We start from the raw sequence: 23284 nt of genomic DNA on the forward strand, positions 1-23284 counted from the left end.
CTATATAATTTTAGGAAAAATTAAAAAAAAAAAAAGAGTAATACTTCTTTATTATCTTTCAGTTTTAATATCCACTATTAATGGTTCAGATTTCGCATATTCCATCATCAGCAATCGGCTTATTTGTATTTTAAGTCACTGCAAAAAATAAAAAGGGCTCTTTAAAGCTTTTATGATGCCTGCATATTCTATCTTCTTCCTGTTGTATTCCATTGCAGCAAAATCAATGCTTTGTCAGTAAGTGTGTTCAAGAAGAAGTATAATAGGTTGTATGAATAATTGCTAATATGAACCTTCTGCAATATGTCTTTGGAATTTACAGATTCCTGTAATAATAATAAACTGAGAACGTGTAGTTTGCGTTCTGAGTCCTTTTATTTTCATTTCAAATGACCATGTTACCCATTTGACATTACAATTGTTCTAAATAAATATATTTATAATAATAATAATAATAATATACAGCTATTATTATCATTACACAGATATAATATGGAGTAACTGAATGGATAATATACTCAATCAATCTATATATTGATTGATTAATTAGACAATGCAGTACATTGCAATTAATGATATAAATATTAAAAATCAACCTTGATTATAAGAATACTGTTAAATTAAAAAAATTATACCTGTTCCCCAAATTCTGTGGGCAAATCAAGCAGCAAAAGTTCTTTGATATCTGTTAAAGTGAAAAAAAAAAAAAAAAAAAAAAAAAAAAAATCTAGATTCAGCATCATCAACATTATTAAACCAGAATAAATAAAGCATGTATATATTTACTACACACACACACACACACACACACACACGCACATATATAAAATTGCAGTAATAAAATAGCACTGAATTTAAAAAATTATTATATAACATAGTCAATAGCTATTATCTGCCCTGTCCAGTGCTAAACAAAGCCCCCCCCCCAAGTCCTCCATTCTGTCCAATCTTAAACTTTTCTATGACAATGAGTCCCAGTCATCTCTTTGGTCTTCCATTTTTAGGATACCATTCAATACATAAAAATATATATAACATAAGTATCGTTCTAGATGAGGACAACCCAAACCAACTGGAGTGGCCTTAAGCTGCTTTTCATATGGATGTTTATTGTGCATCCTGCCTGCCTTCCACTCCTTTGGAACTTGACCAAATGTAAGACTCATATTAAACAAATATGCCAAGGCAGATCATCACATCCCATAATCTTATTAAGATCTAGTTTATTTAATTTCACATACGCCACTTACTAACTCACAGTTAGTCTCATCTCCTTCACTGCTCTCAAAATCTCCATGATGTCACATTCACAAGGATGGAAGACCTTTATGAACTACTCATTAAATATCTTAACTATATCCTCTGCAGCAGTTACCCTTATACCATTTCCTCCAATCAGTGTTATCTTATAACCGAATCCACGCCAACCATGGCAAATGTGTAGACCACCTTTACAAATGGGGCATGATTGCCTCACCCAAGTGTGACTGTGGATCACCCCGTCAGACAATTAATCATATTATAGCAGATTAATTGTCTGACGTGCATACAGTGGACACCTGTCAGACTTCATCCATGCTACACCAAGTGCAGTCAACTGGATAATCAACCTAGACATTCAGTTGTAGCATATTCTTGAGTGCCTCTTTTATGACTGTATTATGTCTTCTTATTGTACACATGTCTATTACTATGTCCATATATATTAAGGATTAATGTAATGTAACTTTTCATGTGTGAGCCATACGCTAAATAAATAAATCATATATATCTCATCTCCCTTTTTCCCCTCTTTTACCTTGCGGTGTTGAGGGTTTAATAATCATCAGACATTAACCGTTCACAGGATAAGGTGGTCAGCCCTATGTCCTAGTGTATCCTATGTCCACAGTGTTGAGTTCTCAAGGCCAGTTTGCCTGCTTTGCAGGTTAAAAAACCCCAGAATAAACTGGGGAAAAACCCTACTGTCCACGACTTGGCTATAGCTGAGGAAGATCCTTCAGCTCCTCACGTCACCGACAGGAATCGAACCTAGGACACTCATTCCACAGGCACATGGTTGCGAAGCACACAGCTACTAGGCTAATTGTGCGGACATATATATATATATATTTTTTTTTTGCTGGCTACATACTAAAAGAACCCACCTAGGGTTTTTTTGGTTTCATTAGCTAACTGCTGCTCATACTACACTTTTGCTACCCTTACTATCCAAGTAATCCTTTTTGCCTGTTCTTTGTACTCCTCATGGAATTGATTATTACCAATCATTATGTTGCCCCCATAATGTTGTCTTTCTCTGTATTGTGTGCTTAATCTCTTCATTCATCCATTTCACACCTATCTTATTAACTTTCTGACCTCCAGCATACATTTAGACATTGCTTTTACTAGATAGCTCTTGAACAGCACTCAAGGAGCACCGATCATCTTTCCACCCAACTCCTCATTCCATGCTACACCTGCAAGCTGTCTCCTGAGCTCCTCATGATCATCAGCCTTGTAGTTCTACAGAAGTCCTCACATGGCACTTCATTTATAATGACATCCTCTGATAAGTTGATCAAATCTAAGACCCTCAATCCTTGTGTACCCTCTGTTACATAATGCCGGCGGTAGTTGTCCCCAAAAAACTCTAGAAACTCATTTTCTTTACTTACTTAGATATTAAATTGGATAAATAAAAAAAAAGGGTAGATATGAAATAAATTACTGCATTTTTTGCCTTTTAAGAGACTTTTTTGTACCTAAAATTTATCTGAAAATAAGGATACGTCTTATAAAGGCGCATCTTACACACTGAAGTATTTTTTATGTATGTGCAGTTATGGTGTGTCATTGCTTGTCAGTAATACGTGATCAGTTTGAATAGTTGCAGGATTGTTAATAGTCGTGCATTTAAACTAGTAATCAATACAATATTATAATTATATAAATCAAATGGATATTAAATCCAGCATTATTTCAAAGCCAAATTTAGAAACTATGAATATTTCATAAAAAAAGTTGACCAGAGAGCTTATGAGAATGCCAGCGAGTGTATTCCCGCAAGCTCTCTGGTCAACTTTTTTTTTTTACATAGTTTCTACATTCAGCTTGAAATAATGCTAGATTTAATATTCACTTGATTTATATAATATTGCATTGCTGAACCAAAGCCTTTTGGCTCTTTATTTTAGTAAATTATATTATTTTTTTTTTAAAACCCAGGGATTCTACGAAGCACAGACAGCTATATGATTGCATTTAAGCATAGTGTTGTTAAATTGTGATAGATTGAGAATTTAGGATTTCCAATCTCATCATAGTTTAAAAAACAAGACCCAATGAAAGGGGCATAAATACATATGTTTGTCTCTAAGTGTGTTATAATACAACCTGTAAATATATCAAGTGTTCCAAAACTTAGAGAAAGAAGTAGTTTATCAAATAATTCAAGTGATGATCACCTCACTTGTTTGTGTATTTCACAGTGCAATGTGTAAATATTCAATACTTGTTAGAGCTATAAATATTTAGAGTTGTTACATGACTTGCATAAAATTCTGAGTGGATTATAAGTCCAAAGTTCACGGAACAGTAATGCGAGGGGAGCGGTTTGCCCCGGGCGATCGTATACCTTCAGCGCACGAGAGGGGTAACGGAGAAGGTGGTTGCTGTGACGTTGACCCACATGACAAAATGATCCAAGCGCTAGGTGGACATCGTAGAGTGCAGGAATCGCTGAGATGAAGGGTGAAATAAAACAGTCAAGCGCCTTACACTGTGAAAAATATTTTATTTCCAAATATTCGACATGAAAAATGTGATGCATCCAGTACAACAATGTGTCTTATAAGGCCAAAAAATACGGTATATGCTTCTATCATATTTGCTCTTTTACACCTTTGAGCTAGTTTCTGAAACCTAATCCCACACCCTCCTGCCTGCCTAAATCTATTTTCATAGGAAGCATTCCACATACCTGCCATAATCTGTCATCACTCGTTTCTGAATCCTCTCCACCACTTCATCACCAAGGAATCCAGACAAGTAGATCTGTGTGCAGTAGTTCAGATGTGGTCTTATAAAGTGGAATAATAACTTCCCTATTGATGCTTGTCAGTGTGTTCTTCAACAACCATGTAACTTGATGTGTTGTTTTGGCCACCTTTGCAATGTGTCCTCTAAACTTCAAATTTCTCTGTCCAAAATCATCCCCCAAGTCCCTTGCCTCATAAAATTCTTGCAGTTCAATCCCATCAAAATGGCACCTAGCATGTGATCTCATTAACTTTGCCCATACTGCTAGCATATTTAAATCCTGTAAGATCTCTACACTACATTCACTGACTATTCCCAGTTTTGTATCACCAGCAAACAAATGGTTATTTCCTGTCAAATTATTCCCAATATCATTAATCTACAAATTAAACAACAAGGCACCAAGTACTGAGCCCTAAGACACACCACTATTCACTTGCCTTCAGCTGGACTCAACTACTCCCAGAAATCACTCTTTGATATCTCCATCAGCCACCCTCTAATCCAAATCATCAGCTTTGGATCCATTCCCATTTGCTCTGATTTATGCAACAGAGTTCCATCTGGAATTCTGTCAAATGCCTTTGCAAAGTCTAGCAGTATCAACAAGTAAGCATTTCTTTTATCCAACTCCACTGTTACTTTAACATCAAAAGTAAGTAAATTACTAAGGCAAGACCTATCACTCATCTATCTCTAAGTGTCCAGAATTCTAGAGACTTGCACTGCTGGATTCGTTTAGGAATACAGCATCATCTACACAAAGAAAAGAACCAACTTTGATATCTCAGATTCTGATATCCAGTTTAATACCTCTTTCTTTAATAGCATGCTCCATATAGATGATCAATAAGAATGTAGCTGGTGTGTACCCTTGTCTTACATCTGATTATACATCATACCATCTTCCTGTGCTTTCTTCAATTTTAACTGCTGACTTACAACTAAAATATAGACTATGTATTGCTCTGTATAATGTTCCTTTTATCCCACATAACTGTATTATTTTTAAAAGCTTTTCTGTTAGTACCTTGTCATATGCTTTTTCCAAGTCTACAAAACTTAAGTAAAAATCCCTGTGATATTCCCACAATTCCTAAATCATTTAAACTATCTTAAAGTGAAATGCAGATCAAACTATGTGGCCCAAACCCAGCTTTTTTTTCACCAAGTTTATCATTCCCAATTTTTGTTAGTCTCTTTTCTCAAGCATGCATGCATAAATATTACCTGGCACACTTAGTAGAGAAATTCCTCTAATTTTCATATTTAGCTCTTTTTTTTATTTATAGATGGGAACTATGATAGTTCCATTCCAGCCATCTGGCATTCAAACTTCTCATTGGGATTTCTGAATTATGTAGGGAAGCTACTGTACAGGTAAAACTTTTATATCTCTATATCTGAGCATTTCTGGTCAGATATTGTCAACTCCACTTGTCTTTCCATAGCTTTGTTACTTCAAGTATTGAAATGTACTCTTTACATTCCTATCACCTCTATAATTTTTTATTCATTTTATTATAGTCTTTCCTCCATTTCAAAGCTTTTTCAATAACCTCCAGGGGATTTTGCCATGACTTTTGTTTAGCTACTTTACACAGATCTCGGCTCTAATTTTTTTTTTTCCCCTTATTCTCTTAGAGGAGCTGCTGACTTGTTTGCTAAGAACTTTTGACATTATTATTAGACATCCAGGAAGTCAAAAGAGGCCACACATCACCTACACCAGTTGTCATATCTTCTCTTAAACTCATTCACATTAGGTGCACTCACTACTTTAACAGGCAAACTGTTCCACTCATTCACAGTCCTATGAGAGCAAAATCTAGCTCTTATCCTTTCATAATGGCACACAAACTTAACTTCCATGGATGCTCCCTTGTCCTCTCTCTACCTTCCATATCATGAAAAATTTTATCAACCGATATCCTATAATGCCTTCTCAACATCTTATAGACCTACCACTCTTTCTCCTGTCTACCAGTGTCTGTAGTCCACATATTCTCAATCTATCATTGTAACCTACATTCCATAATCCCAATATCATCTTTATACGGTAACGAACAAACTAATCCGAACAACACAAATTTTCTTCAAGTTTTTGGTTTGGTTTTTTGTTTCAGTTCACAATAACTTTCATTTTGGTTTTTACTATTTTCAGTTTTGGTTTTAGTTCATTATTTTGGTTGAGTGTTGCATGTTTTAACTGTCTCTAAGATGTTTATTAATAGTGTTGTGCATTTTTGATAGTGTAAACAAGTTGATATTCATAGTGCTTTAATCATTTGGTGTAGCTATAAAATGGATACATCTCCAAGAAAGCATTCAAAAATCTTACTCTTTCTCAGCACACATCCATGACTCAAAGACAAATTGCCCATCAGTGTAGTGTTGATTTGGTTACTGTTAATGCAATTTTAAAGAGGTTTAAGGAGGTAGGTATCTTTTCTCCTGACAGAAAAGGAAAATGTGGGTGAAAAAGGAAACTACACTTACTCAACATTATTTACTAGTTAGGAAAAGTAAAACAAATCCAAGATTGCTGTAAACTTAAATAAAGATTTGGCAGCTAGTGGAATTAATGTTTCTGACATGACAATCTGTCAAAAATTGTTGGCAGCAGGAAGGACCACCAACAGACCAAAAAAAGAAACAAATGTTGATAAAAGTTATGCAGAAAAAGAGGCTTCAGTGGGCAAAAGTGTACAAAGATTGTCAAGAAGTGAAAGAAGGTCAAATTCTCAGATGAGAGCCATTTCTTTGTTCAAGGAGAGCGAGTACCTTATGTTAGCAAATCAGTGGCTGAGAAGACTTCTCCTGTCCACCTTCAACAAGCTCCTAAACACCCAGCTAAAAAGATGCTATGGGGTTGTTTTACACATGACTGTCCAGGATCAATTGTGCCTATTTACAGTATGATGGAAAGTGACCAATACATAAAAATATTGGACAAAAAGAGTTGTCCCACAGACAAAGAACTCATCTTTCAACAGGATCTTGCTCCATGCCACACTTGGAAAAAAAGTGAAAGAGTTCATCAAGAATCACAACATCCAATTGCTTCTGATTAACTGGCCTTACTGTGGCCAGGTAATTCTTCTGACATTAACCCAACAGAAAATTTGTGGCTCATAATGAAAAAGATTTTGAAAATTAAATTGTGATACAATGGACAACTTAATACAATCCATTATAAAAGTATGGTTTCGAGATGCAGAAATAACGCTACTCTACCAATGTATTCTACCTTGGTAGAGTCCATGGCTAAATGAATCAATAAACTTATTAAGAACAGAGGAGCATATATAAATTATGAGATAAAGTAGGAGTTTAATTTTTGTACTTTTTCTTGTGAAATTAAATTTTTTCTTTAAAATGTGTGTTTTGATTATATGTTAACGATACCGAGAAATTATATACTTGGTTTTAATCCTTTTCCCAAGAAAGCAAAACAATGTTTTGCATGGGAAATATATTCACATCTGAGCTACTTGTATATAGAGGCTAATGACTTCATATCACTTACCTTAGTATGTATCCCATAATGCAAAGCACACCCCCTTTGCAATATGGGATACATACTTGTTGAACTTAATCCTTGGAGAAAACAGTGCGAGGAAGACTGCTCCAGAGAACAGTAGACAGAATGACATAGATGACGAGGTGATGTGCTTGAAACTGTACAATGAACAAATGCTAACCAGCAGTTGTTCATATGTTTACAGACTTCAAGGAACATGAGTAAATGCTGATAGCAAGAAAGAGAACTTCGTGATACCTCTATGGCAGATCACGAAGCTTCATTTGATAGTGAGAGGAGTACATTTATGTACAGAAAGTGTGGTGTAAGTACAGAGCTCTGGAATACCTCAGGACTTTATGTTATAATGTAGTATTATAAGATGTGAATCAAGAGTTGCAGAATTTCTGATTAACTGGCAAGCTTTCAGATGGTGAAGTTGACTGTTCATTACTTTTGCTATTATTTTCAAGAGACCTGATAAGATGGAACAACAGTTTGCATGGATATAGATGAGTACAAATACATACTCATCTATATCCATGCTATAGATGAGTATGCAATATTGAAAAGAAAATACAAGATGAATGTTAATCCCAGAGCATAAACTTGGAGCAGAATTGGGAAGTAACCATCAGGACCAGAAGACTTGCTGGTAGCCAAGTTTTAGTATTCTACTTATGTTTTTCTTTCAAAACAGGAGGAGGCATGTAATGAACTGTTCTTGTAATGTGGATAAAACATGGTAAGGGGGATTGCTTTGCTTGATCATGTATGTAGGAGTTGATGCCAAGAGGTCAGTCTTATCTTTAATGATATTACAGCAGGACTGACTGCTTTCAGCAAGAGCATTTTCTGTGCTTGATTCCTTCAAAGTTAGATTTTTTTTTGCAGATATGTAGACTGAGTGCAAAGTTAGAATTCCAGCCTCAAGTTACTTGATATGCAATTCTCCCCCCCCCCCCAAAAAAAAAAAAAAACTGCCTTGGAAATCAATTACTGGATAATATTTAGGGGCTTTGAGTGAAATGAATGCCTTCAATACATCAAGAATTATTATTATTATTATTATTATTATTATTACGGGCAACTCCAGGGAGTCATTAGACTCATCGAGGGAGGCCCCAAATCATATTCATCACAACTATTCGACATTCATACAGTATCTATCATACCTCGCCTTAAACTCATTCACTGTCACAGCATCCACCACAGACTCAGGGAGCGCATTCCACTCATTCACTACTCTAAAAGTAAAGAACCCAGCTCTAACACCTTTACTAACCACACTTTTGCCCAGTTTCCATGGATGTCCCCTAGTCCTCCCACAACCAGCCCTGTTCTCAAAAATATCTTCTGAATTAATTTTATAGAAACCCTTCAGTAATTTGAATGTCTCAATCATATCTCCCCTCCTCCGCCTATCAACCAATTTTTGCAACCCACAAATCCTCAACCTGTTCTCATACGGTTCATTCCACAGACCTGCTATCATCTTGGTCACTCGCCTCTGGATCCTCTCCACCTCCTCCCCATCAAGAAGAAACCTAGGTGACCAAATCTGAGCACAGTAGTCGAGATGAGGTCTTATCAAGGCTCGATACAGAGGAACAATAACCTGCTTGTCTCTGCTTGTCAACGTATTCTTCAGCAACCAAGTGATTTGATGAGCTGATTTGGCCACTTTTGCAATGTGTCCCCTAAATTTCAATTCCTTATCCACCAACACTCCTAAATCTCGTGCCTCATCAATTTCCTGGAGCACGGTTCCACCAATGCAGTAAACTGCCTCCCATCTTTTCACCCCAAAATGCATAACCTTACATTTTGCCACATTAAATTGACATCCATTCTCCCTAGCCCAGACCTCCAATCTATCCAAATCATCCTGCAAAATTTTGACGTCATCTGCATTCACTATTGCCCTACCCAACTTCGCATCATCAGCAAACAAATGAACTGTTCCTCTCAGATCCTTTCCTATATCATTTATGAACAAATTAAACAGCAGTGGTCCAAGAACAGATCCTTGTGGTACACCACTAGTCACAGGCCGTCTTGTGGACTCTACTCCTGAGTAAACCACTCTCTGATATCTCTCCGTCAACCACCCTCCTATCCATCTCACCAACCCTATGTCCATTCCCATATGCTGCAATTTACTGATTAGAATTCCATGTGGTATCCTGTCAAAGGCCTTAGCAAGGTCCAGCAGAATCACTGTAAACCCATTACCCTTATCCAGTTCAGCCGTCACTGTGTTATAATACGTGAGCAAATTACTGAGGCATGACCTACCCTTCACAAAACCATGCTGTCCCCGATACAGTATCCCATTTTCTTCTATCCAATCTTGTATTTTCCTCTTGACTATTTTCTCTAAGACCTTGATAATGATTCCTGTTATGCTGATTGGCCGGTAATTTTCAACAGCAGCCTTGGAACCACCTTTGTGCAGTGGAACTATTTTCCCCTCTTTCCACCCCCTTGGGACTGACCCAGTCCTGAGGCTCAAATTAAACATAATGGTCAAGGGCACTGACAATTCTTTGGCCGCTTCACGTACGACACGAGCTGGTATACCATCCAATCCCACAGATGTATTGACATTGAGGTTCTGTAATAGACTAGTTACCTCTACCTCATTCATCACAATTCCAGTATAAGCTGTTGGTTCCTCCATTTCCGCAAAGCCACCACCTGGATGATATACTCTTGCAAAGTGTTCGCTCAGTAATTCCACAACATCGACTGATTCAGTTACCTCCCTACCCTCAGCATTTTTTAAGATCATTCTACCATGAGCATTTTTCCTTTTACTTGCAACATATTGAAAAAACTGTTTGGGATTCTCTTTAGCCTGCATGGCCAATTTCCTTTCGTAATCTGCTTTTGCTTTTCTTACCACCCTTGTTACCATCCTGGCCTGAGCTTTATACTGTTCATGCACCTGATGGTCACCCTTCTCCTTAAATTCCCTCCACAATTGTTTCTTTTTTTGCAGCTCAAGCTTAATAGTGTTATTCATCCATTTAACCCCTACCTGATTTATTATTCGGACTCTTGGTATACAGTCAACCATTGCCTCCTGCAAACAGTTCTTGACCACCTCCCATGCACCATCAACATCCAGCCCTTGCAGTTTTACATGCCATGGCATTGAGCCAAGCACACACCTAAGCTTGTCATACTTACCAGCCCGGTAATTCCACATATACCCTGTCTTAATTGTAAATTCGACTCCTTTAGCCACCTCCCAAGTCATGACCTTATGGTCACTCTCACCAATTGGTGGCAACAAGGTCATGTTCGTTACAGCCACATTCTCAGTTGCAATTACTAGGTCCAGCACTCTCTGCCCCCTGGTATTTTCCAATACATGTTGCCGTAGATAGTTGTCCCTTAATAACTGCATAAAATCCAATTCCTTCCTCCCATGTGCCCTCTCCTCTTTCCAGTCAATATTACCATAATTGAAATCACCCATAATAATTACCCTCCTTCCATTCATTTCTTCTATTTGCTTATGCATACTATTCCCACCATCCACTCCATCACCCGGTCTATAGCAGCACCCAATTGTATATTTTGTTCTGCTAGATTGTATCTCACACCAAACAGCCTCAAATGTGCTTTTTTCCCCATCCTGCAGTTCAACTTCTATACTCCTTGGCTGAAGCTCATCAGCTATCATCAATAACACTCCTCCCCCCTTTTTATTCACCCTGTCACTCCTGAACACGCTATACCCATCGCATTCAATCCCACTAGCTTTATCATCTTCTGTCAGCCATGTTTCACTAATACCGACAACCTGTGGCCTGGAAGTGCCAACCATGGCCAAAAACTCTTCCTTCTTGTTCCTAATACTCCTGGCATTAGTGTACATGAATCGCAGAAGCCCATTTGTCCCATCCCTACTTTGATTCCTTATACTAATTATCCCATTCTGATTTGTTGTCCGTCGTACTCGCCCGGGCATAATATACTCATTCATACACTTAACTTCCCCCCCTAAAGTCTGCATATCTACTCCCCCCCCTCTTAATAAATCTAGTTTCCCTGAGTCTGTACATCCACTTCCACATCATTCATCAACACTCTTTCAAGTCTCCGTACACCAACTCCATTCAAATGTAACCCATCCATCTTATATAAGTCCTTTCGCCCATCGAACTCATTCCACACATCCACAAATTCCACACCACTCTCCATGCATAACCCACGCATAAAGTCATTGGCAATTATGGCCCTCCTTCTAAACACTTCGCTGTCATACCGCGGTAAGATACTCACCATCCTAACTCTCTCACTCTTCTCTTTTGCTACCTCAAACAACTCCCTCACATCCTCTATCATTTCCATTTTGTCCTCTTTCAAATCATTCGTTCCTGCCACTATTATCATCTCTTTCACCCTCTGTTTTTGCAGTCGAATAGATTCGCTGACGTCCTTTATGTTCGCACCCGGCTGGTACGACTTCGTTAAACTCTCAATTATTACGCCTCTTAATAGCGAATCCCCATACAAAAATTGAATAATTTCAATTTTTTTTAGTCAGTTACTTAGACAGGTATTTAGATCAGGAAAGCAGAACAGCAATCATAACCATGGCAGGAGTAGAAATTATTGGGAATGTGTTCAACATCATTGTAGGTACCAAAGGATGAGACAAAGAAGTGGATTAGTGAAGGATGTTCCATAGAAAAGATGTTCCAACACACACTGACATAATGGTCAGTTTTGATGTCTCCTCCCTATTCATGCATGTCCCACTCAAAGATATCTTAGAGCTCATCCAAGCCAAATTTCCTCCTGATATCTCACCCTATTTCAGTTCACAATGAACTCAAGCTATTTCATTTGGCAAGGAAAATTCTACAAACAGATAGAGGGGACAGACATGGGTTCACCAGTCCTCCCCCCACCCACCAACTTTTTTATGGAGACTTTTGAAGAAAAAGCCTTAAACTCAGCCCCACAAAAACCCACTTTTTTGCCTACGTAAAATGATGTATTTGCTATTTGGCCACATGGCTCAGATACACTCTGCATCTTCTTAACACAGTTAAACAACCAATACCCCAGAATCCAGTTCACCCTGGAAAAAGAAAAACACAACAGTCTTCCTTTCCTAGACACTCTGATTACACGTCAGCCTGATGGATCCTTGGCTTTCTCTGTTTACAGAAAATCAACCCATACAAGCAGATACATTCGCCAGCAATCCCCCCCCCCCCTCACAACAATATAGGGTTATAAAAACCCTAATATAACAGTGCAAAATTAATCTTTCAGATGACAATGCCCTATCCTCTGAACTAAACCACATCCTTAACAAGTTCTTAGCCAATGGCTACAACCCACAAAAATTCCAGAAAATATTAAAATCAGTTAACCCCCCACCTTCATAACAAAGATTACACTAAATCTCTCACCATTCCTTACATCAGGAGCACCTCTGAAAAGTTACCCAAAATCCTAAAGAAATATGACCTGATGACTTGCCACAAACTATATAAAAAATTGGCATCCCTTATCCGCTCCACCAAAGACCAGCCACTTCCCCTAGACCTACCTGGAGTATACCACGTCCCTTGAAGCTGTAAACTGTTCTACTATGGCCAAACAGGCAGTACAGCTAATATTAGGATATCTGAACACAAAGACTACATCCAGTTTCACTACAGCCATTATGAGCTTGTGAACCATGCTCTGGATACCTGCCACAGAATATGATGGAAGAAAGCCACTTTACTACACTGCAGCAAATATAAATACGAAAGATTGATCATAGAATTAGCCTCAGCTATAAAAAAACTTCCCAAACCTCAACAAATTTGGATGCATGAGAGTGCTCCAAATTTGGGAAGCTTGCATCATGAGAACATCAGCCGAACAGCCAAGAAAACCCAATTCAGGGTTTTCTTGGCTGTTCGGAACATATTGATTAAAGTTTTCTTTTAATTAATATTTAGTATATGTTGTAATTTCCTGAAATAATTTAATAGTCCTGAAAGTCTAGAATTTATAGGATTATGTATTCTTCACTCCATCCCCAGATACTTAAGTCATAACACAAGTGCACATATAATATCATCATCATTATATTCCTGCCATGTACCCTGAAGGGGTGTACAGGATATGATAGTACTTCACGAAAAATTTACATCATTACTAACTTCCTATCTACAATTTTCCTCCAAATCAGTCTGTTACTTGTCAAGACTCCAATTGTCTAAGGCACTTTGTACAGTACCAATCCACCTATATCTTGGTCTTCCTCTGGGTCATTTTACTGCCAACCTGGCAGAGAACACTTGTTTTGCTAATCTTTCTATTTAAGTGACCCATTCTATTTAAGTGACCATACCACGGAGATTAGCTCTGCTAACGCATTCCTGGATGCTGACAATGTCAAGTTCTTTCCTAATCTCCTCGTTTTCAACATGATATTGCCATTGATGCCATCTGTTCACGCCTCCAATCTTTCTCAGGACTCTCACATCTGCGGTCTCTAGTCTTTGATCAAGTGTTTTACTTCTGACACAGCTCTCAGATCCATAAGTTAAAACTGGTTTGAATGCTGTCTTGTATACAGCTAATTTAGTGTTCCGACTAATTTCTTTCTTATTCCATATGAATTTATTCAACTGACTTCCTACCATACCAGCTTTGTTAACTCTGTTGTCTATTTCCATATTGAATTTACCATCTTTACTAAAAATTGTGCCTAAGTAGCTGAAATGTTTTACTTGTTCCACAGGTTCTCCATTCACAACGCAGTTGACATTTTCAATGATTCTGCCTATTTTCATTGTCTTTGTCTTTTTATTGCTGACCTTCATACCATATCTATTACAACAGTTATTCAATTTAGTCAGGAAATCTTGCAGACTTGTAATGGATTTATTTAGAAGTATAACATCATCCGCATAAAGCAAAGAGCTGACATTAACATTTACAACTTTGATATCATGTTTAATACCACTTTCCTTCATAATGTGATCCATATAAATAATGAATAACAGATAGGATAATGTACATCCTTGTCTCATACTAGATTTCACATTAAACCATCTTCTTGTACTTCCTTCAATTCTAACTGCTGACTTACAACTCGAATAAAGACTAAGTATTGCTTGATATAATGCCCCATTGACAACATAACTGATAGCATATTGAATATCTTCTCTCTCACTCTTGGCAGGTGCTTGGAAAAGGTGCCATATGACTTTTCCAGATCGACAAAACTTAAATATACATATTTGTTATATTCCCATGCTTTCTCGACTATTTGTCGTAAAGTGAAGATCTGATCTTGACAGCCTCTATTTAGCCTGAATCCAGCTTGTTCTTCACCAAGCTTTTCTTCCACAATTCTTCTTAACCATTTCTCAAGTATACTTGCATAAATCTTACCAGGAACACTCAGTAGTGTTCTCTGAATGTGAGAATTACAGCGGTAATTCTCACATTCAGTTTTATTCCCCTTTTTATATACGGGTACCATGAGAGCTCTACTCCAATCTTTGGGAATTCGTCCCTCTATTCAGGCTTTCTGAACTATGCAGTGCAGTCACTGTAAGACTTTTATACCACCATACTTCAGCATTTCTGGACAAATATCATCTATTCCTGCTGCCTTTCCACATTTCAAGCCTTTGATGGCTTTTTTCTACATCAAGTATGGATATGTATTCCTGACTGTAGGCCTGTTGAATGTTTTTTACCACTGTGCTATCACTGCTTGTTTCATTTAGCAATTTTTCGAAGTTATTACTCCATACTTCAAGGATATCTTTTTCTCCCATTTTCATGTCACCTTTATCATCTCTAACTCCTTTTACAGCACTCTTTCCTCCATTTCTAAGCTTTTTCAACAACCTCCAGAATATCTTGCTACCTTCTTGATATTTATTTTCTATGTTCTTGCCAAAGATCTCCCATGACTTTTGTTTAACCAGCTTTACATAATGTTTAGCTTTCTTACATTTGTCTCTGTATTCTCTGAGAGCACAAGTTGATTTACTTTCCAGGAACTTTTGATATGCTTTCTTCTTTTCCTTCACTGCCTCTTTAACTTCCTGCGTCCACCATGGAGTTCTGATTTTTCTATCCTTGCACACAACCTCACCACATGCCTCTCTGGCTGAATCAATCAACGTTTTCTTCAGGGCTTGCCAATGAATCTCCAAAGTTTGATTCCTGCTCTCAAACTCTCTCATTTTTTCTTGAATAATCTTTGTGTATTTTAGTCTACAGTTCACATCTGAGAGCTGCTCGACTTTTATTCTCTTTAAAACCTTCCTGCATGTTATTCTTCTCAATATGAAATTCAATTTTATCCTGCTCAAGACTAAATGGTGATCACTTCCAATTTCAAATCCTCTGTACCCTCCGGTTTCCTACATCGGTGGGAAAACATCACTATCAACAATTACATAGTCAATGAGACTTTTCTTATTCCTTGCCTCTTCTCTCCATGTGAATTTGTGCACATTTTTTATGTTGGAACATTGTGTTAGTAATAACCAGTCCATGTCCTGAGCAGAAATTCAAAGGTATTTGCCATTATTATTAGCTTTGCTCTTTTCTCCAAATATTTTTGTATGTCTGACAATCATTTCCTACTCTACTATTTAGATCTCCAACAAGGATCAACTTTTCCTTTTACATTGTGTCAGTTGCTTTCTCTAAAGCCTCAAAAAATTCCTCCACTTCTACCTTAGTCGAACCTTCTGTGGGACCATAGGCACAAATAAGTCTCATTGTCCAGTTCCTCATTCTCATATTTGCCCACATCACTCTACTTGAGACTGCCTGCCATTCAAGAAGATTAGCCTCGTATTTAGTGTTGAATACTACGGCTACTCCTTCTTTTCCTCGATTGTCATTGCCTGAAGATAACAATTTGTATTTATTACTCAGAAAGATCTCACCAGTTTTTGTCTTTTTTGTTTCGGTCACCCGTATTATGTCGATCTGGTACTTATCCAATTCCTCAGCTAGCTCCATTTCTTGGGCTTCTTATGTTGATAGTACCAATCTTGAACTCTGGTGATGTTGAGTTGAGGTGTGTTTTCAGATTTGTTCATAAGTTCATATAATATCACATATGTGAATTATTTACAATCCATTTTACAGCACTGAAAGTATTTTTATTCATGCCTATTCTTTATCTTCCTTATATTTGCTATTCTTTACATCTTTTAGTAAATTAAGTATAGTAACTAATAATCAAATATATCATTCTCTTTAATTATTGTTTTTTAATATATTCTGAAAAGAATATTCCTTTTCACCTATACCCCTCTCCTGAATTCAGGATTAGTTACAATTGAAGAAACTGTTATGAAAAGCGGAGCGTTCGATGATATGCAGAAACAAAACTGGCGGTAATTTCACTTGATTTGCCAGATAGGTTCGATGAACAAACTACTACTGCCCCGACCTAAATGTGTTAAGAAAAAAGCAATTCCTATTGTGTAGGTTGAACATCAAGTTGTAGATGCCATTCATGGCTAGTGAAGAACTATTCACAGAATATATAAAGGCTTTTTCAACTACTTAATTTCCTAGCCCCAAGCAAAGTGTATATATTTTGTATTGTCAGTTACCAGTCACTTATTCACTTAGTGTTAAGCATGCATATATATGTGTGTGTGAATCCAACCAACAAAGGGCTGTAATAAGCTTACAATATATGAGGCTAAGGATTTAATAAGTATTCCAGTAGTGATCACAAACTGGACAATGAAAATCATCTACTACCTAAAGCAATTATCTATGTTAAAGTATGATGTGAATTCACAATCTAGTGTTTGGAGATCAAGTAAAATATACACTCAGCCAACTATGCAGGCAATGTATTAATATTTCAGCTTTCACAATCTAAGTCTATCAAATATGTCACTAATCTCACTTACTTTAAAAAGTATTTGAGGCGAATTTCAAAACTGTATGTGTGTGTGGGGGGGGAGAAACCAATCTGAGCAGCTGGAGAAAAAAAATCCACTAAATACCAATGCAACTGTAGCAATAATCACTAACAATAAACAATAGGATATACAAATATTTAGTAGTGATAATTACATATTATCAAATGTCTTATCAATTGATCATTCATCATCATTATATTCCTGCCATGTACCCTGAAGGGGTGTACAGGATATGATAGTACTTCACGAAAAATTTACATCATTACTAACTTCCTATCTACAATTTTCCTCCAAATCAGTCTGTTACTTGTCAAGACTCCAATTGTCTAAGGCACTTTGTACAGTACCAATCCACCTATATCTTGGTCTTCCTCTGGGTCATTTTACTGCCAACCTGGCAGAGAACACTTGTTTTGCTAATCTTTCTATTTAAGTGACCCATTCTATTTAAGTGACCATACCACGGAGATTAGCTCTGCTAACGCATTCCTGGATGCTGACAATGTCAAGTTCTTTCCTAATCTCCTCGTTTTCAACATGATATTGCCATTGATGCCATCTGTTCACGCCTCCAATCTTTCTCAGGACTCTCACATCTGCGGTCTCTAGTCTTTGATCAAGTGTTTTACTTCTGACACAGCTCTCAGATCCATAAGTTAAAACTGGTTTGAATGCTGTCTTGTATACAGCTAATTTAGTGTTCCGACTAATTTCTTTCTTATTCCATATGAATTTATTCAACTGACTTCCTACCATACCAGCTTTGTTAACTCTGTTGTCTATTTCCATATTGAATTTACCATCTTTACTAAAAATTGTGCCTAAGTAGCTGAAATGTTTTACTTGTTCCACAGGTTCTCCATTCACAACGCAGTTGACATTTTCAATGATTCTGCCTATTTTCATTGTCTTTGTCTTTTTATTGCTGACCTTCATACCATATCTATTACAACAGTTATTCAATTTAGTCAGGAAATCTTGCAGACTTGTAATGGATTTATTTAGAAGTATAACATCATCCGCATAAAGCAAAGAGCTGACATTAACATTTACAACTTTGATATCATGTTTAATACCACTTTCCTTCATAATGTGATCCATATAAATAATGAATAACAGATAGGATAATGTACATCCTTGTCTCATACTAGATTTCACATTAAACCATCTTCTTGTACTTCCTTCAATTCTAACTGCTGACTTACAACTCGAATAAAGACTAAGTATTGCTTGATATAATGCCCCATTGACAACATAACTGATAGCATATTGAATATCTTCTCTCTCACTCTTGGCAGGTGCTTGGAAAAGGTGCCATATGACTTTTCCAGATCGACAAAACTTAAATATACATATTTGTTATATTCCCATGCTTTCTCGACTATTTGTCGTAAAGTGAAGATCTGATCTTGACAGCCTCTATTTAGCCTGAATCCAGCTTGTTCTTCACCAAGCTTTTCTTCCACAATTCTTCTTAACCATTTCTCAAGTATACTTGCATAAATCTTACCAGGAACACTCAGTAGTGTTCTCTGAATGTGAGAATTACAGCGGTAATTCTCACATTCAGTTTTATTCCCCTTTTTATATACGGGTACCATGAGAGCTCTACTCCAATCTTTGGGAATTCGTCCCTCTATTCAGGCTTTCTGAACTATGCAGTGCAGTCACTGTAAGACTTTTATACCACCATACTTCAGCATTTCTGGACAAATATCATCTATTCCTGCTGCCTTTCCACATTTCAAGCCTTTGATGGCTTTTTTCTACATCAAGTATGGATATGTATTCCTGACTGTAGGCCTGTTGAATGTTTTTTACCACTGTGCTATCACTGCTTGTTTCATTTAGCAATTTTTCGAAGTTATTACTCCATACTTCAAGGATATCTTTTTCTCCCATTTTCATGTCACCTTTATCATCTCTAACTCCTTTTACAGCACTCTTTCCTCCATTTCTAAGCTTTTTCAACAACCTCCAGAATATCTTGCTACCTTCTTGATATTTATTTTCTATGTTCTTGCCAAAGATCTCCCATGACTTTTGTTTAACCAGCTTTACATAATGTTTAGCTTTCTTACATTTGTCTCTGTATTCTCTGAGAGCACAAGTTGATTTACTTTCCAGGAACTTTTGATATGCTTTCTTCTTTTCCTTCACTGCCTCTTTAACTTCCTGCGTCCACCATGGAGTTCTGATTTTTCTATCCTTGCACACAACCTCACCACATGCCTCTCTGGCTGAATCAATCAACGTTTTCTTCAGGGCTTGCCAATGAATCTCCAAAGTTTGATTCCTGCTCTCAAACTCTCTCATTTTTTCTTGAATAATCTTTGTGTATTTTAGTCTACAGTTCACATCTGAGAGCTGCTCGACTTTTATTCTCTTTAAAACCTTCCTGCATGTTATTCTTCTCAATATGAAATTCAATTTTATCCTGCTCAAGACTAAATGGTGATCACTTCCAATTTCAAATCCTCTGTACCCTCCGGTTTCCTACATCGGTGGGAAAACATCACTATCAACAATTACATAGTCAATGAGACTTTTCTTATTCCTTGCCTCTTCTCTCCATGTGAATTTGTGCACATTTTTTATGTTGGAACATTGTGTTAGTAATAACCAGTCCATGTCCTGAGCAGAAATTCAAAGGTATTTGCCATTATTATTAGCTTTGCTCTTTTCTCCAAATATTTTTGTATGTCTGACAATCATTTCCTACTCTACTATTTAGATCTCCAACAAGGATCAACTTTTCCTTTTACATTGTGTCAGTTGCTTTCTCTAAAGCCTCAAAAAATTCCTCCACTTCTACCTTAGTCGAACCTTCTGTGGGACCATAGGCACAAATAAGTCTCATTGTCCAGTTCCTCATTCTCATATTTGCCCACATCACTCTACTTGAGACTGCCTGCCATTCAAGAAGATTAGCCTCGTATTTAGTGTTGAATACTACGGCTACTCCTTCTTTTCCTCGATTGTCATTGCCTGAAGATAACAATTTGTATTTATTACTCAGAAAGATCTCACCAGTTTTTGTCTTTTTTGTTTCGGTCACCCGTATTATGTCGATCTGGTACTTATCCAATTCCTCAGCTAGCTCCATTTCTTGGGCTTCTTATGTTGATAGTACCAATCTTGAACTCTGGTGATGTTGAGTTGAGGTGTGTTTTCAGATTTGTTCATAAGTTCATATAATATCACATATGTGAATTATTTACAATCCATTTTACAGCACTGAAAGTATTTTTATTCATGCCTATTCTTTATCTTCCTTATATTTGCTATTCTTTACATCTTTTAGTAAATTAAGTATAGTAACTAATAATCAAATATATCATTCTCTTTAATTATTGTTTTTTAATATATTCTGAAAAGAATATTCCTTTTCACCTATACCCCTCTCCTGAATTCAGGATTAGTTACAATTGAAGAAACTGTTATGAAAAGCGGAGCGTTCGATGATATGCAGAAACAAAACTGGCGGTAATTTCACTTGATTTGCCAGATAGGTTCGATGAACAAACTACTACTGCCCCGACCTAAATGTGTTAAGAAAAAAGCAATTCCTATTGTGTAGGTTGAACATCAAGTTGTAGATGCCATTCATGGCTAGTGAAGAACTATTCACAGAATATATAAAGGCTTTTTCAACTACTTAATTTCCTAGCCCCAAGCAAAGTGTATATATTTTGTATTGTCAGTTACCAGTCACTTATTCACTTAGTGTTAAGCATGCATATATATGTGTGTGTGAATCCAACCAACAAAGGGCTGTAATAAGCTTACAATATATGAGGCTAAGGATTTAATAAGTATTCCAGTAGTGATCACAAACTGGACAATGAAAATCATCTACTACCTAAAGCAATTATCTATGTTAAAGTATGATGTGAATTCACAATCTAGTGTTTGGAGATCAAGTAAAATATACACTCAGCCAACTATGCAGGCAATGTATTAATATTTCAGCTTTCACAATCTAAGTCTATCAAATATGTCACTAATCTCACTTACTTTAAAAAGTATTTGAGGCGAATTTCAAAACTGTATGTGTGTGTGGGGGGGGAGAAACCAATCTGAGCAGCTGGAGAAAAAAAATCCACTAAATACCAATGCAACTGTAGCAATAATCACTAACAATAAACAATAGGATATACAAATATTTAGTAGTGATAATTACATATTATCAAATGTCTTATCAATTGATCATTCCTTGAATGCCCATATGAACTACAATTACACTATTGTTTAAAGTTTATCGGTAATAACTTCAACTAATAATGATATCCATAACACATCCCTCACAAATTTATTGATTTGTAAGGGATGTCCCAAATGCACAGTAAGCTAAATATTAATAATTAGAAGCAGTAATACTCTAATAAGCAGTTCTTGTTGAAGATGTTCAACAAGAACTGCTTATGAATTAATTTTAAATGTGTAGTCAGCAAAATGAAAAACAACTTTGTACAACTAATTTCTTCAGCCAAAAATTATGCTAAGACATAGGTTAGTCACTAACTGGAAATGTTATTTCATTAAAATATCTTACCGTCCTCTGTTAACTCCCTTGTAGAGAAAGGTACAGCCTCATCTTTTGGGTTTCCTTGATCCTCAAATGAAGAACTTTCATTATTTAAGACCTGTAAATAACTGAAATTTACCTTATATGCATACTAATAATCATTGGCCACTTTCAGTAATATAAACAACTGAACTAGAACACAAGCCTCTGTGTGTGTGAGAGAGAGGATTATAAGAATTATCAGTTACTGATTCTTAGAACAGTTAATTAATATTAAGACAGTAACTATTCTAAGTGTAATAAGTTTTTTCCTAGTTAGAAAATACATTATACTTAACAAGAAATAATATTCAATCTGGTCTTCCTCCTTAATTTACACAAATATATGAATACAAAGATTTGCATGTGAAAATATTTTCATAACCGGACAACTCTTATATAAGAACAGATCATGTTCTTTATGACCCATAATGTGCATAGCAGCATGACTTCACAGAGCATGCATGATGTAATACATTATGATTAGAGTCACTACCTAGACCAGTTTCAATGATTACTAAGGTCAAATCAGCAGAAAATACATCCATAAATATAGTGAGAAACGTCTTAATGCAGAAATCATATTACTTTCTACACGCACAAGTAGCAAAATAGCAATTCACCATATTATTACAATATTCTGAATTAGAAATGTATGAATCCAGAATATTGTAATAATATGGTAAGAAACCATTTTATTTCTTGTATATAGGGAAAAACAAAGCATCTGACAGGGTGCCACATGATAAGCTGATGTTTAAGTTGCAGCACATGGGTTTGAATGTCAGGTTAATCAATTAGATGTGGGAGGAGACTGGCTGTCTGATAGGTACAAGAGTTGTGTATAAGGGAGCAGTGTCAAGGAAGCAGAAAGTAACAAGTGGGATACACTGATGGGAGACTGCATACTCTGTTGGAGGAACTGTACTGGAATTAGTCGGGGAGACAATGGTGATGATTGACAGAAACCTAAAATTCAGGGAACATACTGCAAAGGTGGTGAAGGTAATCCAGAGGATTAAAGCAATACTGAGAAGAACACTGACCAGCAGAAATAAAAGGATCATCATTTCATTCTATAAAGTCCTAATCAGACCATATCTGTACTACTGTGCTCAAATTTGTTACCCAGGATTTAAAGGGGATAAATTAACCCTGGAAAGAATGCAGAGGCAGATAAAGATGATATCAGGACTCATGAGGGATCCCCCCGCCAAAGGTTAACTGTAA

At 36.6% G+C, this 23284-nt stretch overlaps 1 protein-coding gene across 4 annotated transcripts in view; it reads right to left on the minus strand.

The window, feature by feature from the left end:
• The window catches only part of Ehbp1 (Eps15 homology domain containing protein-binding protein 1), a 462410-nt gene that overhangs the window by 192214 nt on the left and 246912 nt on the right, over positions 1–23284 (minus strand). For all 4 annotated transcript variants that reach the window (XM_090398822.1, XM_090398820.1, XM_090398821.1 and 1 more), the window contains 2 exons: positions 22043–22133; positions 636–685 (listed from right to left, as the gene is read on the minus strand). In XM_090398822.1, the coding sequence (XP_090254948.1) occupies positions 636–685; positions 22043–22133 (141 nt within the window). The remainder of the gene's footprint in view (positions 1–635; positions 686–22042; positions 22134–23284) is intronic.

This window comes from Typopeltis vanoorti, chromosome 10, assembly GCF_054136105.1.
Source record: "Typopeltis vanoorti isolate ZY-2024b chromosome 10, IOZ_Tvanoo_1.0, whole genome shotgun sequence".
Lineage (NCBI taxonomy): Eukaryota > Metazoa > Arthropoda > Arachnida > Uropygi > Thelyphonidae > Typopeltis > Typopeltis vanoorti.